Raw genomic sequence first — 21996 nt, 5'->3', positions numbered from 1 at the left:
CGCAGCTTTTCGTTTTTACATGTGGATTAGGTAAACCACCACTTTTAGTTCGATGTTTCAGTATTGTGTTCGCACAGTGCGATTGTCAAATATATTCCACTGAAACGGTACGTGTTATAAACTTTTTGGTTCATAACGTATTCATCATTGCCCTATTGATTACAGCTCTAATTTGAAGGATGCTCTGATATTTTTCAGGCGTGTAGGCTTCGTTCATAATAAAGTTGAAGAAATATAGCAGTAACAGGGAAGAGCACATTAGCCTTGCGCCCAATCTAACGCCTCAGGTATAGCAAGAAGTCCAGAGATAATTTCTGTCAACCTATCTCCTTTTATTTGTCACATTTCTTTGAAAATGTCAGAGCTGCAGTCGCCTTATTGAACACCCTGCTAGTTCCAAATACAATTTTCCATGAGTCAAAACTAGAACTATAAAATTTGATTATTTATACAAATTATTGGGGTAATAATAGCTTTCAAGAATAGTAAACTCATGCAAACGCCATGATATGTTTGCTTGAGCAAAGCACCTATTATTGTAGGAAACCATTATTAGCGCATAACTGATTTCTGTAATTATTCGCAACACAATACGTGGCACAGCGTATAGAACACGTTGGTGTGGACTTGCCGACAAGGTTTACGATTTTGAATCAGTGTTTTGAAGTTTCAATCCTTCAATCTTACCTAAAATACGTCAAAATTTGAGCTGCCAGATACAAGACATGTATTCCGCTCAACATTGCAACATACTGTACATCAAACTTAACAGCCCATTTGCAATCACCCGTCGTGCTGAACATGTCAAAAATTACCATAGCAAAAGAATAAAATACAGCTTTGCCGCCATATTAAACATGATTTTTTGTGGTGTTGTAGTTTGTTTTCAAACAAGGTCAACATTCTTGCTTGTCATCTGCCGTGGTGGCTTAGCGGCTCTCGCCTTGCTCTGTTAAGCCCCAAGACGTTGAATTGAATCATGGCCACGCCGGTCAGGTTTTGACCAAAATGCAAAAGCGCCCGTGTATACCGTGCGCTGGGGGCACGCATTGAAAGCATGCATGCTACTGCGTGCTTCCTATTCATTCCGTGGTTGTGGCGGTTAAACCAGGACAATTTCAATTTTCGCTTGTCGCAGGCGGCCCTATAGGGCAGCGTAACGTATCAGCTCCAGCATGCGCCTCTCGAAGGGGTTCCCATTACGCTTAAACGGCGGTGTCGGTAGACATTGCTTTGGACTTGATGGCATGAGGTTATAGTGGCCTTTTTCATCTGCTGTTAAACGCATTTCTAACGCACACAGGCACTTTTGCTGCTTCAGGCTGTATATTGACAAAGTGACTTGATCCTTCTGCACCTAAAGCGGTCACCTTACGCAAGTTCTCCTGTAAAATAAAAAGATTTATTTAATTTTAAAGCAAATATTTCTTTGCCTCTTACCCCCAAATTACCAGCGGATACTCATTGCTGCCGGCTGTATAAGCAGGCGTTTCGGCGATTTTACAACGTGGGTCACTGGTTATATGCCCGAACAAGCTGAACAATTTGGACCTTGTGTGCATGCCAGTGGGTGAGTGCCCGAACAGACAACTAGGAACACTCGATACGTGCAATCGGGCATGTTCCACAGCATTTGTGAAAAAGCTTGGGCAATCTACGGAATGTAGTATGTTCCAATTGGTAGGTGCGCAAATAAAGAAGCACGAGAGGGAAGATATCTGCAAGTGTAGCAGACAGTGTTGAGAAAATAGTTACAATGAAACCGCATGGTACACTGACCGAGAAGCATTGGGCTACATAGATGTGAATAAGTAGGAGAAATGTAGAAAAAACCGTTCAGGTAAACATGAGCGTAAGCGTCGTTCACGACCAATTCACTGATATGTGTGGAATTCACAGATTTGTATTCATTTCGCTGCCAGGCCATTTCAAACGAGAGTATTCTTATTGATGACACCCTACCTTGTTTAAATATTTAATAAGGAATTACACCTCAATAACATTCAAACCGCGCCTCTTCAATATCTCCCTCTTTTTACATTTAAATGGCCATTGACTCATTCGAGCAAAGATGAAAACTATAACTCGCAAGTATATTGTGATTCCAAAAAACAAGAACTTACTTTTTCGATTGAGGTGGGTGTCGATTTTCTGCAATGTAAAAACAAGTATTTTTCGAATGCATAAGTTTATTATCCAGGTTATGCATCATTTGCGTTATAAGTTATTATTTGAATTATCCAAGCAACACTGCTCTACGCTTCGCTAACTCAAGCTTATCAGAAGAAAGAAAACACATAAATAAGATTTATTGTCTGGGTCCTAAATTATGTCCCGAAAGTCAAATTGCGATTGTACCAATAAGAATAAAAGAAATGTTATAACGTAGCCGTGTGTTTTCCTATGCGGCAGAAAACCGCCAATTTGCGCCTATGCAAGAATCTACCTTAAGAAGTTTTGCATTGCATATTTTTGCATTTGTAGCGCATTTTTGCTAATACTTTGCCTGTGATTCATGTAATTCATTTACAAATAAAAAATTAAAGCTAGCGGATTATTTAATGACAACAACTGCAAATAATCTTCGAGTTCCGATTGGTGCAGCATCAAAATTTTGTTCAAGAGAGCCAGCTGCCTTTCTCTTTGACACGCTTTTTGAACCAGAGTGTCCGAAGGAAAGCGTATTGCGTTCGCGCACTACAAGTTACAAGAACGCCATTCATTTTATTGTCCTTGATAGAAGGCGCAAGATTAACAATACACGATGGGTAGTTGTGCTCAACTTTATCCAGCTCCTGTCTCAGGAAAGTGAAGGACAATCTTGAACATTGGGTATTTGATACGCACAATGCATTCATTTCACCTTTCAGTTTAAGCTTGATCCGTTTCATATTTTTATAAATGCACTTCGAACTCACTGCCGTCTGACTTTGTCTTCGAACGTTACAGTGGTCTCATGGCTCTGAATACATAGCAACAAAGAATGTTTTATAAGTAGTTACAATGTGTTGAAAGTACAACAGCTAAACCTTACGGGATTACAAAGTTCTAAGTGTGTCATGTTTTGTGTGATCGGTCAGATTTATCTAGCAAATGATCACGCCATGAGGCTCTTCTGTTTTCAACTTTCGTTTACACCTCTTTTTGTGGAACCGCTACAGCCAAAGCCAAATAGTTATTCGAAAGCTTGGGGCATTATTTTACCCACCACCTTGTTGACTTCAAGAAACTTACGTTTGCTCCGATCGTTAGCTCCACGAAGAAAAGGAAGGCTCCAAATATTAACCAACATTTTGAAGTAGAGCGAGTGTTTGAGTCTCCGCACGCGTTGCTTCTGCTCCACACGGTCGGCATACTGTGCTGCCTCTTGACTGTACTGACAGTCTTCTGAGGAGCCCGCCTTTAAATAACGCTCTCTTGTTGCTGTTCTTTTTATTACCCATTGATCTGAGCAAACGCATATTCAGGTAATCCCCCGAATATGGGCAGTGTCACTCGTTAAACCGTCGCTGTCACGAAAGAAACAGTATTTCAAAAATACATAGTGGCTCTTTCCTGCGAAGGACCATCGAAAAATAAAACGAAGTACGCTGAGTGAATGGAGGAGCGGAATTCACTGGGCTGAAAAACATAAATGATATTCGACAGCAACTGTTCCGATTCACGAAGAGATGTCCAAAGACACAAAAGACCATGCAGCAGCCATATGCCAGAAAGCATTCAAGCGCACGCTACAACCGACTTCTTCCACGTCCGCCATTTTTTACATTTCAGTACGGAGAGTGCGGGTCGTACGGCTTGGAGTATGTCCTGAATAAGACCATTTGTCGTCCCACACTCTTCTTTGTGTGTACCTAGAATACGCCCTGTCTGAGGCTGCCTGTAAGGCTATTTCATTCATGCTCGCATTCCCATTTGAGCCTTGAGTTTTAAGTGAGAAGAGGTTCTGAGTAGTAAGAAATTTTTCATATATCCAACTTTATTGTAGCTTAGCAACCAGCGGCCAAAGCTGTACCGAAAAAAAAATGCTGCACTTATTGTGTATGATCAACAGAAGCTGTTCAAGAATACAGACAGTTTGTAACGTGAGTGCATAGCTCTTAGAACGCAAACAGTGGTACTTTATTCTTTAAGCTTCTTTTCTTGCCTGAATTTTCAATGCTTGATGTGGGTCCTCCGAAGGCAGGTTGCTCACCTCCTAGGGGATCGACCCAGGCTCTAGGAATCCGGCTTCTGTAGAACCAACAGAAAAGTAATAATGAGTGCACTTCTCTACTCTGTAATCAAACACTATAACTTGACATCAAGCTCGTAGATCTATCGGCTCACTGGCATCTCTAAACAACGTAGCCCTTATGATTTAGTATTGTATAGTATTTGACGGCCTCAACTTTTCGTATATCGTCTTTTTTTATAGTTTGGGTACACTATCTATTGAGAGATGGCGTACGCTCTGGCTTCTAAAGCACGCAGTCTTTATCGACAATGTAGAGTCGCCACGTGCGCTGCTTTTGTACACAGTAAGAAGTTGTATTTTCGCCCGAAAGGCGGAGAAGATTGCGATTAGAACTTATCAGATAGCTATGCGAAGTAAGGATAGTAGATCTATTGGCGGTATCAACTTGTAAACATTCGCTTACTGGCTAAATCAACATGCGCCTCTTCACGCGCGCAAAAGTAAACAAGAACACACCTCGCTCGATGACCAGGGAACTTGCTACCAAACTCTGGAGCGAGGAATCGCGGCAGCAGCTGCGAGCGAGTTAACCTTCTTGCATCTGTCGTTTCAACGCGAACGAAATGTCGAAAGCCCAGCGCATACGAAGCAACCGGAACTACGCGCACTATGTAATCATTACAGATCGCTATGGAGAAGAGACCCGTGCGGGCACGCACTTTTTCTTTGTCGCAGATCGCTTTCAAGATACGCCGCCCACACGGCCTAGCCATACGTAACAGCCGCCTCCCCTCTCTCGACTACCCCTGAGCCTCGCCCGTACAGAGGAGGGCATGCTCCTGCTCCGCCTTCCTCGCTCCCGCACGCGAGACTGGGCCGCTTTCGCTGGCTGAATCTCGCACGCGTTCGCTCGCACATACAGCACACGGCGCGCGGCGCCGATTTGATCGCCCTTGGATTTTATACGGAGCCTCGCGGCGACTGCAACGCCGACGGCAGAAATGCACCTGGAGTGTCCATATAATTGCTATCGCAATAAAATTAAATCGTATGAGAGCCCTCATCATATAAATTTGTTGGAAAACCGGAAACCAAGAAGGTCTTCTAAATTATGGTTATTGATATCACAAATGTCTTTTATTTTGGCTACCCGATTGCTGTACTATGTGTGTGTGTTACTGAACCTAAGAAAATGACACAGGTTCTAAAGAATCCCTCAAATCACGTACACAAGCTTCGCATTTTGTTTCCCATACTCGCCTCATCACTATTCTTCCGGCGAGAGCAAGGTATTCGACTATCTGTTAACGTAAGTTGGCTAGCTTTCTAAGCATTATAAATTACAGTAAATATCCGCCAATAAATGCAGCTATAATTATCGCCCTCGCAATATATATATATGAAGGGAAAAAATACACAGGGTGCGAGCTTTTGTACCTTTCTTCCTTGTCTTTCTGTGTTCTTGTTGTCGGTAGTGCAAAGCTTAGGTGCACAAGGAATTTTTAATATTCAGTGACGAAGCCAGCGAATTATGGTATGGTATGAATAACTTTATTTAGGTCCTGAGGGATCAGTCTGGGACTGATGCAGCGAGGCCGAACCCCTCTAGGCGTTCCAATGTTGAGTAGCAACGGATAATGAAGCGAAGCAAATAGCAAGCAAAATTAAGTGTTTTATTATATGAAAAAATAATGTTTGTAAATTAACACTAAATTTATGATCAACGTCATATTTTAAGCAAGGTAAAAACCATATAAAAGAAAAAAAGAAGATTTATGCGAGTGTCGCTGCTAAAAAAGGCAAGGCTGACGTGCATGGCTGCTCATATTAGTTATTAATGATAGGTATCTATATTGTATCTTTCTGTCTCGGTTTCATTTTCATTACTCACGTATTTCGTATAATAATAAAATTTTATGTCGACCTTCTCTTCTGTATCCTCGAGACATTGTCAACACTGCCTTCTTTTTTTAGATTGCAATCAAGTTCTGCTTCTTCTCTCGTTGATAGATAAGTTTTGATGTCTGTTGCGACTAGCTGCAGCGCTATGAAGCTGCGACAGGGCCGATTATTTTACCTGGAAGTAGTTGCAAGGTAACCACTTCCCGAGATACGTCAAACCCAGCAAAGAAGAGCGTGCCACCGGAGGGGACCAGCTCACAATTTCCCCATGATGCCTGCGACGGGCTACCAACTGAACTACTGTGGCAGCCATTTCTCCACCTACATTCTGGCCTACGTGCAATAAACTTATCAATGGGTGTCATGTGGTACGCCATGTTTGCGGTTGAAATGCCGTTTAACACCCTCCTAGAAGCGGTGAATGGCGCGGGCTAACATATATATATACGTAGCATCCACTGCTTATTCATTGGTTGAGTGTGTGTTATGTTCCCACAATTTTAGTGATGCTGTCATTGGAACCGTTATCGAAAGCACTACACGGATGTCAAGCAATTCTGACTTTCCTTATGTGTGCCCTAAAAGCCTTGCTGCGCAAACTAGCTAACGTGCAAAAGCGTGCGACTTTTGGCTAAGTAGGTTCCACATATCTTTTAAGGCAATATTAGAAACGGAGCCAAAGACTGAGATGCAATGAGACCCGTCCTCGCTCGCTCGTTCGCTACTCGCATTCGCATTTACATGCCGCCATCCGAAGAAAATACTAAGCACTCAGTCAGAAAGCTATTTTGTTCGAAGTGTTAGTTGAGGGAGTTGAAAGATGATTCAACCTCTTGTTAACGTAGATAAAATGTTTGCGACCCAGCAGGACTCTGATAATATCTTATACGGTTTATAATATTATTATTATCAATAATAATAATAATAATAATAATAATAATAATAATAATAATACATTATGCAACAAAGCTGCAAAGAAAACAGCGCACAAATCGGGCCTGCCAAAGCCACATAGGGCTTGAGCGGCAGTGACTGCACGCAGCAGAAACCATTACGAATTGTAATTGAAATACTTTTCACATTCAACACCCCCGTTCTTTCACACAACTCACTCAGGAACACATTTGCTTTGATAGATGTCAACTAGAAGTTGAATTGCCTTAGAACGTTTTGATGGAGCACCGGTCGTCGACAACGTTCCTTCTTGTGTTTCTTCATTAGAATTTTACTGACTCGCCACTCAAGCTACGGCATCCCCTTGTCGTCATGTCGTTGTTGTCATACTGCGTTCGCAGTTCGATCGACATTATCGCTTCTTCGTCATTGTAGAGCCGTTATTTATGTCTGCATAATTCAGTCGTAGTTATTACGCCATATTTCCTGTGCGTTTGCCTTGTAAATAACCGGTAAACAGATCTTACTATATACTTACGCTTTGTGCGATGTTCTGTCAGAATTGTCAAGAGCTATAGCGCAGAGCAAAGGTCGAGTACACAAAGTGACAGACGACGCCAAGCGCTAACGTCTCGTTGAGCTGTATTGTGCCAGAGCAAGCAAGTAGAAGAGTGAAAAACAGGTTATTTGCAAGAGATGAATCTCAGAAAAACAAGCGATAGTTTTTTTTTTTTTCCAAGAGACTTTAACCACACTACTATGGCGTAGGACGTCGTCGCGGCGGTATACAGATGTGACACTACTCTGTGTGGTGCACGCGCAAATAATGACGTTCTTGCGATTAACCGCAATGTAGACGAGTGTAATGGCAGAAGAATAAAAGGTGAACCACCAGCTGGAGGCTCTGCTGTGCCATTTAGGCTAAACAAGTAAAGCTACTGAGAATCACTGAAAAGCTGCAGTTGTAGTGTGCCAGTATTGCAATCAGTTTTGGTATTTGGCTACGCGGAAGACATGACAAAGCTCTTTCTAGATATGTTAAAAGTTGAATTCTCCATAATACTTTCTAATTGGAACTCGTGTCTGCCTGCCACTCTACCTATCTGCCCATCCTACCTACCTAGCTGCTTACCTGCCTGCTTGCCCTGCTCTGTCCTGCCTCAAAGTGCCGAGAATGAGGCAAAGACGCGTTCGCATTAAAAGTGTTGGAGGGTCAGTTTATAACAGCAACGTCTCATATACTCTCTATAGCCACTTTCCTAATCATTAGGTCACAGTTGCACTTATAGTTCTTTCGTGCCTACGCCAACTATCCATTCGAGAAGAGCGCCGTGTGTTGATAGTAATTATCACAAACGACCACTAGCTGATTGGGCAGAAACTTGAGTGTGCGGCATATAGTCCAAACAACGGAAGTCCCAGAATGACCCTACAGATGGTAAATAAACGTGACTTCAGAGATACAGTGTTTAGCTGGATTGGCTGCAAGTTAATCGCATTACCATTCATATTCATAGTGAGATGAATTCTCTCATAATTTTTTTTCGCTATTTTATTGCCGCAAATCGCATAATACGTACGAGCTGGCAGAAAGTAGGGCCTCTTTATTTATTGCTTGAATTCTAAGGGCAATTTTTTCCAGCTGTGGCGCACTTTCAGTGATTCTTTTATCCATCCAGTGTAGCCAGACACACGAGTAAATCCGCTTGGGTGACCAGAAGAGCCGCACCCAAAAGTGAACGACACAACGCCCACTTGTACCGACAAACCGTCCCTGTTCCACACCGTCAACGGTCCTCCGGAATCACCCTAAGCAGACAACGATATGTGAAAAAGAACACAAGAATTTTTTATTACAGTATAATGTAAGAGGCACAGTAGGAACGGTTATTAGCAAAAAATAACAGCCCACTAGTGTCGTCTTCGAAAATCGAAGTCTCATTTCCAGCGAAGCTGTTCTGATGGAGGAAGTTGTAAGAACTTTAGTGTCGTGTACGTAACTATTTCCCTACCCTAAACATTGGCCGTATGCGACTGCTTCATTTTAATATACTTTTAAAATTTTACGCCGCTTTTGAAACTCTAAAGCTCTTCAATACGTAGTTAGGGCGCCAGCCGTAATTTGGACGAATATTGCCTAAAATTAAGACAGACCGTGCCCCTTTGTTTTTTCCAATAGAAACTTTCTGTAGAGTTCACTCGGGACACTGGGAAATACAGTAGAATGACTGCAAAACACCGTGGAGAGCTTTACAATGTAATGCTTCACAATTGCTATTTTAGATGCGTTTAGGTTGGTACACAGATTTGTCATAACAGTCCCGCTATGTTCGCCTAATACCGGTTACGTGGCATACGCAGCTATATCAAGGCAGCCCGCTAAATTTACTGCCATACGCAAAACTGTTTATAACCTACCGAAGCACTGAAGTAATTTACTGCAAAGAGTGCAAATATTGTAAACACTTTCAACTTTGCCCACACAAACATTTCAACTTTGCCCACAGAATAGCTGTCATACTGCTCTTCACAGCAATGCGTAAATAACACATAACGCTGCAGAGAGCTTGAGAAAGTATTCATTTACATATGCTGTATGTTATATATTTCTATTCTGTGCAGCTTTGAACGCTGTCCACCGGACAGCCCTCACGGTCCCCAAGACTCGCCAGGAAAGCGCAATTCTCCTGGCGTGCTGACTGCACTAAGGCTAAAACGGCGACGACCGTGTCACTTAACATCCGTACACTGAACGTACGTTCAAGGTCTGGTGCCCAAGAAATAAACACACGCGAGACAGATCCAACGACAGCGGTAAAGCTGCACCGCCCCCCCCCCCCCCCCCCTACTGCGGCAAATCTTTCCTCGTCGAGTGACGCCATTCCTGCATGCGCCGCAGTTCGCTGCTGAGTCGTCGGTGCCAGGATTTTATCTCGCAGATGCTTTCCACGTCTCCGTTGTGTTCTTATACGTGCGCGTACGCGCCCTTCGCCCTGTTTAGCCCGATTTGTTGTTAGGACCTTGTTTTTCTTAAGTTTTTGTTGGGCTACATTTAGCGTATGCGCGCCAAATGTTGCAGAATGAGGAGTTGTGATTTTAAAGGTAAAGGATATTTTTTCGCCTTAAAAATGACGGTTTTTTTTGTTGATGTGGTTTGAGCGCCTTAAGTGAAAAATAGTGCTTCTGGTTGGGTCAGCTGCGGCAGAAGGGGTCGCATCTTGACGCAGCTCATGTCTAAGTTTGACCTTGAAGATGTATATGAATGTTATGGCTTGTCATTAGCGGTAAAATTATACACATTTTAAAGCGCAGAGTTAAGTACATTTAGACTGAATGCACTTGTCAGTTTATTTAATGAGTAATCGTAACGGTTACGCAGTAACTCCTGTTCATTTGCCTCAGCACTGCCTGAAAACATGTCACGTTGGCCACCAAGAAAAGTGTTTTCTCATGGGATTATTAGGAAATAAACGCAATTTTCTTGCAGAGGCCTACACTTCAAGAAATTGTTATTGAAGAATAAAAACATGATATATTAGAAGATTCGCTAACAGGATAGTGGGAGCATTATAAACATGTGAAGATAAAAGCTATGAAAAGGTATGGTATTGTAGCGTTTGAAAAAGAAGTGATGAAGCAATGTCCAACACAATGATTGGGATGTTAGCTCCGTTAGAATGTGAACAGCCGGAAGTTTATGATAAGGATATGATAAAGATAAATTAGGAGCTCGAACTGCGTGAAGCACGTTTTCGGAAGTACACTGGTGCGTGAGATAGCAGAAGTTCGGCAGAAGGTTTTGGTTTTGCCAGAACTTTGGGAACCCGCTAAGAGGGTTCCGAGCCTCGCGTGAACACATGTCCAGCAGACTAACATTGATATTATCAATTATGACGGACTCGCAGCCACACACACAAACAGGACATTGCGTGACCATTCACTCAACTCAACGTATTGCTTTTCGTTTCTAAGCCTGTCAACTGTAAGAGATTTAGCTGATTGTTTGTTGATCACATGCTGCGGCTCTTACAGGAAGTTGAGACAGCACAGGAAGCAGGAATTACACATCTTCAGGTGCGAAAGGACAGAACACTTAAATCGGAGAAAGTCTACAGGTCCGGAAGGCATTGGTCAAGTGTACTAAGTGCGTGCTCAGCCAAATTTCTGTCGGAAGGAATTATTGCGCCGTATAATTTAAAGGCATTACATTATCACCGTCATCTGCAGAGCATACAGTTTTCATCCCAAAGACGGCAAACACAGCCAAACCTACATTCATTTCATCGCACAGACCAATATCTTAACAAACTGCGATCATACATTACGAAATTTATGGCGCGACCCCTTTAGATGGTGATAACAGATGTAGTTCGTTCTAATCAGGCCTGCGGCATACATAATCACTCCATTATCACGCACATACACAAAACGCGGTGCGTGTTGGAATGTTGTGACGCCATGCAATTGAAGTCATTGGCACCCAAGAAGACCACGACAAGCCATTTGACGGAATATATCATGGCATTTCGCTTCCAGTGTTGAATCATGTTAATCTAGGCGTATTTATAATTCAGGGCATATACAGGGCATATCAGAACCGAAGTAGGCATTAATAGTCAATTAGGCATTTGCGGCCCTTTTTGAAATAAATAGATCTGTAGGCGGAGGATGCCCTCGCCGGCCACTGGTGTTCAGTGTGCACATCGTCAGGATTTTATGGCAAATTAACCCATTCATAGTTTTCGTGTACAAGTCCCTGAACTTAAGCTTCAGGCGTATGCAGATACCCCTACTGTATTTTGCAAGGATATAGAGAGCATCCGGACGACAATCAGTATTGTGAAAAGCAATGTTGAGGTAACAGGCAGGTATGAAAACTGCAAAAATCGCTTTGGGTTCTGGCATGGTGAATGGCCACGGACCCCTAACGTTTTTGAACCACATCCCAACGTTTCACTTTATTGCATTGCATGAAAGATGCAGTTGTAAGGGGAGGGAAAGCTCCCGCAACAATGGAATAAGCTATCGGATTTTGTTTTCAAAAAAAAAAGAAATTACGGAAAGCAATAAACTTTTGGTGAAATTACTCTGGAGAAAAGCAATAGTGCAAGCTAACAGAAACCAGGAGAACGCAAAAAAGATAGGTTACAATAATTACTATGCATTTTCCATTATTTTATTTTAGCAACAAATATTCAGCAGTCTGTAAGACAGTGTACTTCCGGTGTAAATTGAAGAAGCTACAAGCAGCCAGAGTTATACGGTTTAGAACGTTGCAATTACCCAATCTCATACGAGACCAACCACGATGAAGTTAGATGTCTTATGAGCCTATATTTTTTTATAACACGACGTCATATCCCGTACAGCATTATGTTGCGCCTAGGGGCATTTTTTGAACCTATATATGTAAAGATTGACCCGTCATCTATATCATATGGTTGTTTGCACATCTTTTTCTGTTTTCTGAACGCTTCGACTTTCATCAATTTGCTATGCGCACCAGCTTGTTATGCTCCTCTCCCCATTGAGGCTGAGGTAAAGTAGGCTACGCGTACATAAAGCAGCTGAGGAACGCAATAGTTGCTCTGAAAAAGACGTGTCCCGTTGTCTAAACATGAGGCTCTAGCGACACGGGTTTTTGAACCACTGTTATTCGTGCTTCCTGCAAAGTACTCGTCCCCCGTTTATTTTTTTTTTCTGGTGAAGAGAGAGAGAATGCTCGCAAAATTTAAACAATGCCATATGATTACGCGTGTGAGTGCTTGAGCTGGTAGTGCCATAAAAGAGTCCCTATAGGACAGCAAGGTTTTCAGCTGAGGCTCATCACTCAATCAAGCCTGTTTACTTGTTATTAGTAGGAAAAGATTACCGGGAGCCGTTGTTCAGTCACCCTGAAAAAAAAACATAACGCGCATGGCAATGGTATCCACTCGACCCAGCTTCCTTTCCCTATGAAACTATTTGATGGCGTGGGGCACCCCTGTGTCCGGGTGCAGAGTAACACAACATTATTATGTCGCGGTATTTCTTCCCTCGTAAGAAGGTACAAACCAGTGGTGTTCGCCTTGCACGAAACGAGTTATTTTGACGTCGTATGTTACTATTACAGCTGCCAATGGACATCTTGACAATTAGATAATTTAAAATATTGGCTAATTACTCTTCATAACTGATCGGACGTCACCGAATCAAAAGTTGACAGTCACTTTAGCATAGGCTAAAGAGGATGAAGGCAAAGCCTACGCGCTCAAGAGACATTCATTGAATTTTTTTACCTTCTCATTCGCATGCGTTGTTAATTCCTGTTGCTTTCTCTTTCCTTGTTTTAATGCGAAAGCATTATATGCCTCAAGAAACGGGAAATCCGGCAAAACATAAAGGCGGAAGGTTCAACTGGCACCAAAGGTAATGGGTGCGAGTGATTTAATTAACACTACTGTAATTAACTGTGTCTGAAATGCCATCCCCTAATTAACATCGAAAGTTGTGGTTTAGAGCCCCACCAACGTTCGTGAGTTCGACCCCCCAATTTTGATGACACTGAATTTTCGAGCCATAGCGCCAAACGACCAACCATGAGCCACCTGAGGCATTCGACTTAAAAAGCACGAGGGGCTTTTCTACAAGATCCTGGACATACACTTTGTAGAACATATAAGTGTGCCGTTACTAATCTGCTTTATATAAACTTTAGTAGATTATAGTTAGGACACCAGGTATAAGCACTTATTCCGTTCTGTGCACTTATCGCGCATAATATCCCCACTTATTCGCCGCGGTGACTCAGTGGTTAAGGTGATTTATTTAAAAAGCACAAGAGACGGGTTGAATCCCTGTCATAGAAGAAAACTTTCCAATCAAGATGGAATGCACAAAGGCTCCTTTATTTAAACTTACGTGCACGTGAACCCGAGCAAATTCTAGCTATGCTGGACGGTCCATTTGAGGCGTACACTGAATTTGAGAATGTGCACAATTTTGTGACGGTAAAGTTTATAATTTCAATTACAACCACAGATCTTACCATGCAGATATCTTTCGCAGGAGTGTGAGTACACAACAATAACGAGCTGCTGACATTCGCTGCAGTCGTATGGTGCAGTCCGCACTTGCATCTCCAGTCGGGCAAAACTTTCAACACTACGTAAAGAAGGTGGTCTGAAGAGTTGCCAGCTGCAAAGGTCGGCAACACGAAATTATACAACGAGTGCAACGCCACAAGTGGTAAAGTTTGTTTGACAAAGTGCCTTTTCCTAAGAGTAGCAATTGTCTTGTATATCCCGATCTTTCCAACAAATAAATGATAAGAGACTGGGGAGTCGGCACAAGATCACGAGCTTTCTTTTAAAAACAGAACGCTTTCTTTCCTGCAGCACGATGGAATAAGACTTAAAAATTGATAATGAATATCCAGCAGATGATAATTTTCATTAGATGTGCGAATATACATGCCCAGGCAAAGGTAACCAACTGCCTCTTTGCCATTCCCCCTCGTCATGCCGCTTTTCTTGAAAACTAATACTCAATTTTACTAAAGAAACAGTTTCCGTTACCTTTCTTTTGCAACTTGTACCCTTGAATTTCCTCGAGAAAAGCATAACATTTTCTTTTAATGATGCGAATGTCAAGGTCTCTACGCTGGAAAGTGGTCCGTGCCTTTCTCATACGGGGGTATATTATTTTATTTTGAGAGCGCAGCTTCTAGGCGCCAGTTCCTGCGTTGAACGTAGGCTTCGGCGTCGTCCCTCGGTGTCTATCGGCGTAGCCAGGCGAGCGAGCACAGTGAAGCATGAAAGTGCGAACGTTGATCGCAGCGGGGGATGAAACACGCCAAGAGCGAAGAGATGGCCAGGATGAAAGCGGAGGAAGAGGGTGCAGCGGAAACATGGGAAGGAAAGTGGAGTAGGAGAGTATGGTGAAAGAGTGAGGAGAAAAGCGTAGTACCGCAGGAGGCGTGCGTCACGACGGCTACCAGGTGTGCGGCGAGCTCGTCCACCTATGCCATATATGGAAACAAAGCGCTAGTATGGGCTTCGGACTCTTCTGCGCATGCGCCACTTCGCCAGCAACGCTGCCGCCAGAGAATGCGGTTCGCGCGAGCCACGAGTTCCCGTGTTCGCGCTTTCTTTCTGAACAGTGAGTGACGCAACCGGCGGAAATTATTCGTCCTCGCTGCTGCTAAACGAGTGGCCCGACCAGGGGTTCGGCGCTGCTGCCGAGAGGACCCTGCTTTTCAGTATCAAATTTTTGGCCACAATGCATCGAGAATTCTGAATACCTACACAGCTGCGCTCAAATTTGCGTTAGGCTGCATCGTAATCGTAGTTTCTTTTAGTGATTGATATCAGTCGGTATGACACCGTAGCGCAAAACTTGACCCACCCTTTTAGCAATACGAGCACTCTAAAAAGGCGATGCTGCACTAACCATCATCATTATCATCCACCACAACATTGATTACGAGCCTATATTGTTGTTCACGGCATAACGAAGGCAAGTGCAAGCGATCTCCAATTACCCCTGTGTGCTGCTAGCTGATTCCAACTTGGGGGTGGAAATGTCCATTCATCACCCCATCCAATTTCTGCCGTTTTCGACTGCATTTCCCTTGGCAACCAATATGTAACTCTTATAGTCGAACGGTTATCTACCCTACGCATTATATGACCTGATGAGCTCTGCTTTCTCCCTTAATATTATCCAGAACATCAGTTATCCAGGTTTGATCTTCAATCCACCTCGCTGCATTCCTGTGTCTTAACGTTACGCCTAACAATTTTCGTTCTTTTGCTCGTTGCGCGTTCCTGAAATTATTTAAGAGCTTTTTTTTTTAGTTAAGATCCAATTTCCTACCCCATATGGTAGCACTGGTTGAATGCAGTAATTGTACACTTCTTTTTTCAAAGACAGTCGTGAGCTCCCAGTCATAATTTGGCATTGCCTGCCATATGCACTCCAACGCATTTTTATACTTCTGTAAATTTTCTTATGATCAGGGTCCTGTGAGAGTAATTGACCTAGATAAACGTAATTCTACACAGACTCAAGAGACTCACTAGTTATGATGAATTCTTGTTCCCTTTCTAGGCTACTGAACATTACTTTTGACTTCTGCTTATAGTTCTTCAACCCCACTCTTACTTTTTCTAAGTTAAGGTCCTCAATAATTTGTCGCATTTCATCCCCAGTATTACTGAATAGGATAATGTCATCTGCAAACCAAAGGTTCGCTTGTCAGATACTAAGATATTCTTATTCTGATTGTTGAGATACTCGGAGCCTTCCCAGTCTAACAGCTTGAACACTTCTAAGTAGGCAGCGAATAGCTTTGAAGAGATCCTGTCTCCTTCATGGACTTCTTTTTTGGTAGGTAGGTTCCTTGTTTTCTTGTGGAGAAGCAAGTTAGTTATGAAATCATCTTTGTAAATCTTTCACAGGGTATTACCTTTTGCCAACTGTACTCTTTGATTACGGAATGCATTCATGACTGCTTGTATATCTACTGAATCACATCCTATGACACCATTATAGAGAGATTGATTTTACTCCACAACTTTCTGAATTACCTGATTGATGACATGGACGTGATCCAGTGCAGAATGTTCCTTCCTGAAGCCAGCCTAGTTCCTTAATTAATTGAAATGAAATGTTGCTTTCATTCTGTTGGAAATTATCTTCGGGAATAGTTTATACAATACCGAAAGCAAGCTAATGGACCTGCACGTATTTAATTATTTAACGTCTCCCTTATGGATTTCTCCCAGCTCTCTGCAACACTTCAAGTCGTGAGGCATTGCGTATAAAGGACCACAATGTTTGCCAGCGTAATATATCATCAATAATCGAATAAATTGACTCTCACTTCGTCTTACACTGCCGCTTTTTCCCTGGTGCAGGCATTGCAAGGCCCTTCTAAGTTTATTGCTAGGTATAGAAGGAGACTCTGCACCTTGCTCCTAAGATTTGAATTGAATGTTACGTGGCTGTTACCTGTACAGGTCCGTATAGAACTTTTCTGCTGCTTTTACTATAATAGCAAAATTGTTGATGACATTACCCTGCTTATATTTGACTGCATACATTTTGCCCCTCCCTATGTCAAGTTTCTATCTCATTGGTTTCATGCTGCGGTAATGTTTTACAGCTTCTTAAATCTTCCAACCGTTAGAATTTTGAATGTCGCTTACTTTCTTGCTTAGTTGCTTTGACAGTTCAGTAAATTCTTAATCTCTGGAATTTGACACTTTCATGCTTTTCATGTTACTTAAAAAAGTATACCTATTGGTGGCCTTGGTGTCCTACCTCTCATGTCAATTGATTCATCTGAACTCAACGTAGTTATGCTTTCTTTCATTACGCCTGTGTCGTCTTCGTCTTCCTCTTCTAAAGCTGCTTATATGCTTCTGAGCACCAGCCTCAATTCATCCGCTTTAACCCTTACTGCGTCTATGTTGGAATGTTTCTTCGTGGCAATTTCGCTCTTTCTCGCCTGATATCGACAGCAATTCTAGACGTCACTAACCTATAATCACTGCCCTTTGCTTTACCTGACATGTATATATCTTGCATTGTGTTTGTATCTGCCGAGAGTATCAGATCTATTTCATTTGTTGTCTCTTTATTAGACCTTTAGCTCGTCTACAGACTGTTAATACACTTCCTCATGAAGGTATTGATTATTCGTAGTCCTTCCGGAAATTCTACCAACATCTCTCCTCTGCTATTCCTGGAATTAATTCGCTAGCTGCCAATTGTTTCCCAGCGTGTTATTTCCCACTTTTGTATTGAAGCCGGTTACGACTACAGCATACCTAGTTTGCGCCATTTTAAAGGTTAATTGAACATCTTCATAAAACCGGTCTATTTCTTCATCATTGCGACTGGAGGTTGGAGCGTAAGGTTCCATTACCTTTATTCTATAACTCCTACTCAGCTTTATTACGACAACGGCTGCCCTCTGATTAGTGCTGTAGAATTCATCAATGTTTCTCGCTATGTCCTTATGAATTAAAAATCCTACTCCGTATTCTGTAACTTGTAACACCTGTAACAGAAGACGTGACCATTAGTCAGCACTGCAGAAGCATGCCATTTCTTCTATCTTCACTAAGGTCAATAACATTCCAGGCAACGGTTGCTAATTTTTAAAAACAAGTGTCGACTAACTATTAAGCAATAAACAGAAGACTCGGGCACCCACAAGAACAAAAATGGGGCAGAGGATGTTTCAGCGCAAAAAGCGACAATATCAAAAGCCACATGCAGCCATGCCTTTTCACGCGTAATCTTTTATAGCCTGTGCTCAGTTTCACAGTACGTATAGAGAACTGACTCATACGTATTTTCTCTAAACATTTAATTTTTAGTTGTGTGAAAAAGATGAATTCATTCGAACTATTCCAGTCTCTGTCGAAATTTTGCATAAGAAAGAAATATGGTTTGATCACTTCGAGATAGATGATGTTCTATTTACCTGGATTAGTGTATCCCCAGCCTGCAGCCAGAACAGGCCTTTCGGCAAGTGTCCTGCTTTTCTTCGGTAAGCAGATGGGCCTTACGTATCGGTCATAATGAAGTGGCTCCGCCAGCTATAGATTAAAAAGAAGCAATCAACATTAACTTCTTCACAAGCTTGAAGCCTTCCTCTTTGAAATGCAAGCTTTAAAATAACGACCACTGTTGCTGTTAATGGATCAGCAATGCTAAATTTTGCAGCTCTCGTACACGTTCTCGAAATATTTGTTGTGGTGAGTGTTATACGGTTAGAATGTCCAGAACTATCTAATAATTTGCGCGTCAAGGGTCGTTTTCCTTAACCATTCTCGTTACATAAGCGTCCACAACCCAAGTGAAATGACTAGCTGCGATATGTTTGTAAATATTATTCTACAGGGACTGTATGTAGGTAACAACGTACTTCCAAAATTTTGAAATGGTTGAAAAAGAAACACGGCCACTCAATAAAAACACACGCCCTCATAATCAAATTGCGACCACTGTTATCCTGAACGACGCATTCGCGTTTGTCGCACGAAGTAAGCGTTATGGATGACACCATGATGTCGAACTCGGTCGGTGACACAGCCGACCAGTCATGGTCGGCTGAGTCACCGAGCGAGATTTAATAATTTAGTGCTGGTTTCAGACGTATTAAGTTCGAAATTAGTAAGAGGCTCAAAAGTAGGCACTTTCACTGCAAGCTCCCCGCAACACGTGCCTCAGTCTTGTGTGAAACACTTTGGAATACATATGCAGTGACGTGCACATTTCAAGGCAGCGAAAAAGATCGTTCAATTGCGGCTGCGCTGTAATTGCCCAAATTTCTCGAAAAGATTGCCATTTTGGAATCTACGCCGTTCAGCGTCACACTTCCCGCGGTTAATTACCCGGCATTAAAGACACAAGTGCAAAGCTTTCTTCTTTAGTGAGATGCAAGCTGCTGCTGGTGAGGGGGGGGGGGGGGGAGAGGCGGGCACAGTGCAAGGATAAACTTGTTTCGCCGCCTGCCAGCAGAATGTACCTGGTCATGGAAGGGTGTTCCGTGTTGCTCGCTCCTCTGTAACATGCGGATACACTCCATGACCGGCTACTTCCTGAAGCTGCCGGCAGGCAGTGAGGCAAGTTTGTTTGTGCCGCCCCAGCAGCAGTTTGCATCTTTTCTTAATGACCAGAGAGTTAACCGTGCCATGTATTAGACTGAATGACAGAAACTCCGAAACTAAACTTTCTACAAAATTTCAGCAAGCCCACTGCAGTGAATAGCGCAAAATCTTATTTAGAACACTTGGTGAAATACGCGCGTCCCTGTATGAATTTCTCCAGGAAAGTTGTGCAACTTGCAAGACTGGAATCACGGGAGCTTATGGCTGACTACAGGGTAATGGCGTAACATTTTCGACGTTTTGTGGCTTCGCTAAATAAAGGCAGGGCCTCTCCTATATGTAAACCCCAGTTTCTAATGTGTAAAGTGTGATGGAAACAGTGAGCAGCACAGTGGGGCGGCAAAGATCAATTTTAAGCCTATTCAAAAAACAAAACAACAGTTTTGTTTTGCTCTCTCTGTAAATATGATACCTGCTGTCACAAGCAGTATCAAGAAATAGAGCTGAGAAAGCATTCAAGGTTGATTACCTTTGGAGATAGTTACACTTTCCCGAGACAATGCAGCAAACGACACATGACTCGTTCGCGGATGTGTCCTGCTAGCGCGACAGAGAAGCTCTCGTCGGCTCTCGTGGCTCTAGTCTCGCCAAATCATGCGAAAGTTGTACCATCGCTGAAATTTGCCGCGCGGAAATTCCGCCCCTTTAAGGCTTGTACCGGTACGACTATCGCCTACCAGAGCGGTTTAAGAAGACGCCTCACTGGGTATTTATCGCGGGAATAGAACACGCTAGCGCGCTTGACCTGAGCAGCCACGTTAGTTGCCGCTTCGGAAATCGCGCGGCACCATGTCTGGTCGGCCTAAATAAACCGTAGCCACGGGGAAAGGCTCATTCCGTGTATAAGTTTGCTTCTGCTTATGTGTACCTTCATTGACTGCAACTAGACCCGTCCGTGCCTTCTAGTTATAAACATATGTTTATATTTTTGTTCAACACATATGTGCTATATTTGTTGCTTCATTGAGAGCCCAATTAACATCATAAGTGAGAATAAAAATAAGTAAGAAGTTCACACAATTCAATAACATTCATAACTAATATCCAGAATCCTAGAAATTGTTTGCTGCAGACTCAAAGCAACTATTACTGGCAGAATAATTCGAATATTGTAACAAACAACTGTGACAATTTTTTCCGTTGTTTTCATTTCTGTTGCATCGTCTAGACGCTCAATAAAACCGAACTCGTAATAACCAGTAAAGTAACTCTAGATATTTCTAACAACCTTCACCAAGCAGTGTCCTTGAACATCTGCAATATTATGGAAGGAAAATTGACACGAGGAACATCCGTGTTCCAACTTACACTCATCATAGCAATGTCATAGCCTTCGTTGATATCTTTGTATTTAGGGTGAACAATAACTCGATGCACTGGTGACTTATGTCCTGCCGAGGCTTCGCTCGTGTTGTAGTAGACGGTGGCGTCGACCAAGGTCTCGTTACTTCAATACATAAGAAAGTCCATTAGTACGTATGCATCACATCATTTGATTAGGGATAAAGAAAAATGCTTAAACTGTGCTCCCGAAATTTTCAGTGCGCATGTTAGAAATTCATGACATGGCAACAAAAACAATTAAAATTGTTTGCAAAATATGAAGGCGAGTCAGAAAGTCTTTGCCCCCATTTTTCATTAGCCAATGTAAGGTGCATGCAGGTAATTACACTTATAACGTACTATTCTTGGCACCTTACGCTATTTTTCCACATGTTCTCACACCGGTTGACACATTTTTCCCATCGCAGCAGTAAACTTGAGATACCCCTGCGTCGTCAGTCAACGACGCATGCGGTCTCCCCGAACACCCATTGTCATGCAAGTATTCACGACCTTTTGCGAACTCGCAACACATCCACCTCACACTTCTCAAAGCGAGACACCTTTCCCCATACGTGGGCTGCATTTCCCTGTTGATTTCTATGGGCGTTCGTCCCTTGCTCTATAGAAGGCGAATCACTCTTCGTTGCTCGTACGCTGTGAACGTGTGAAGCACAATCACCATCTTGAACAACTGACAGCAGCGCCGTACCGTGGAGCTACCGGCAGATAAGGCCGGGCCAGTTAAAGGAAGGTCCACCGCTGGGAAAGGATACGTTCACTTGGCATTTACAACCCTAAGTTGGCTAAAAAAATAGGGGCAAAGGCTTGCTGATTCGCCCTCGTACATGCAACTCAGCCAAAAATAAAGTTATGGTGTTTTATAGAAGTCTAGTTAGAACAATTTCCTTTGGCGGTTTGCAGTCATATTGTCAAATACTAATGGCGAGTTCCCTCATACACAGAACTTTAGAAAGTGTGTCACTGTAAAATGTCTAACAAAAAATTCTGCGTATGTCTAAGACTGCCCCTCGA

General features: G+C 42.6%; 2 protein-coding genes across 7 annotated transcripts in view; both read right to left on the bottom strand.

The window, feature by feature from the left end:
- Nucleotides 1-3387, bottom strand: part of LOC129388280 (chymotrypsin-like protease CTRL-1) — a 59027-nt gene extending 55640 nt beyond the window's left edge. Inside the window, exons 1-2 of the mRNA XM_055078426.2 lie at nucleotides 3235-3387; nucleotides 2124-2151 (exon numbers count right to left, since the gene is read on the bottom strand). Coding sequence (XP_054934401.2) covers nucleotides 2124-2151; nucleotides 3235-3354 — 148 coding nt within the window. The 5' untranslated portion in view covers nucleotides 3355-3387. The remainder of the gene's footprint in view (nucleotides 1-2123; nucleotides 2152-3234) is intronic.
- Nucleotides 3388-4017: 630 nt separating this feature from the next.
- LOC129380655 (chymotrypsin-1-like) overlaps nucleotides 4018-21996 on the bottom strand; it is a 37588-nt gene continuing 19609 nt past the window's right edge. For 3 of the 6 annotated variants that reach the window (XM_072285131.1, XM_055062337.2, XM_072285132.1), the window contains 4 exons: nucleotides 20947-21085; nucleotides 18450-18564; nucleotides 14001-14149; nucleotides 8529-8782 (listed from right to left, as the gene is read on the bottom strand). In XM_072285131.1, the coding sequence (XP_072141232.1) occupies nucleotides 8582-8782; nucleotides 14001-14149; nucleotides 18450-18564; nucleotides 20947-21085 (604 nt within the window). In that variant the 3' untranslated portion in view covers nucleotides 8529-8581. Of the gene's footprint in view, nucleotides 4234-8528; nucleotides 8783-12720; nucleotides 12868-14000; nucleotides 14150-17581; nucleotides 18021-18449; nucleotides 18565-20946; nucleotides 21086-21996 lie in introns of those variants that run through there. The other 3 variants (XM_055062338.2, XM_055062339.2, XM_055062340.2) reach the window with 3 other exon arrangements.

Source organism: Dermacentor andersoni, chromosome 10 (assembly GCF_023375885.2).
Source record: "Dermacentor andersoni chromosome 10, qqDerAnde1_hic_scaffold, whole genome shotgun sequence".
NCBI classification, from domain to species: domain Eukaryota; kingdom Metazoa; phylum Arthropoda; class Arachnida; order Ixodida; family Ixodidae; genus Dermacentor; species Dermacentor andersoni.
This window is presented reverse-complemented; position numbering and strand designations above follow the sequence as displayed.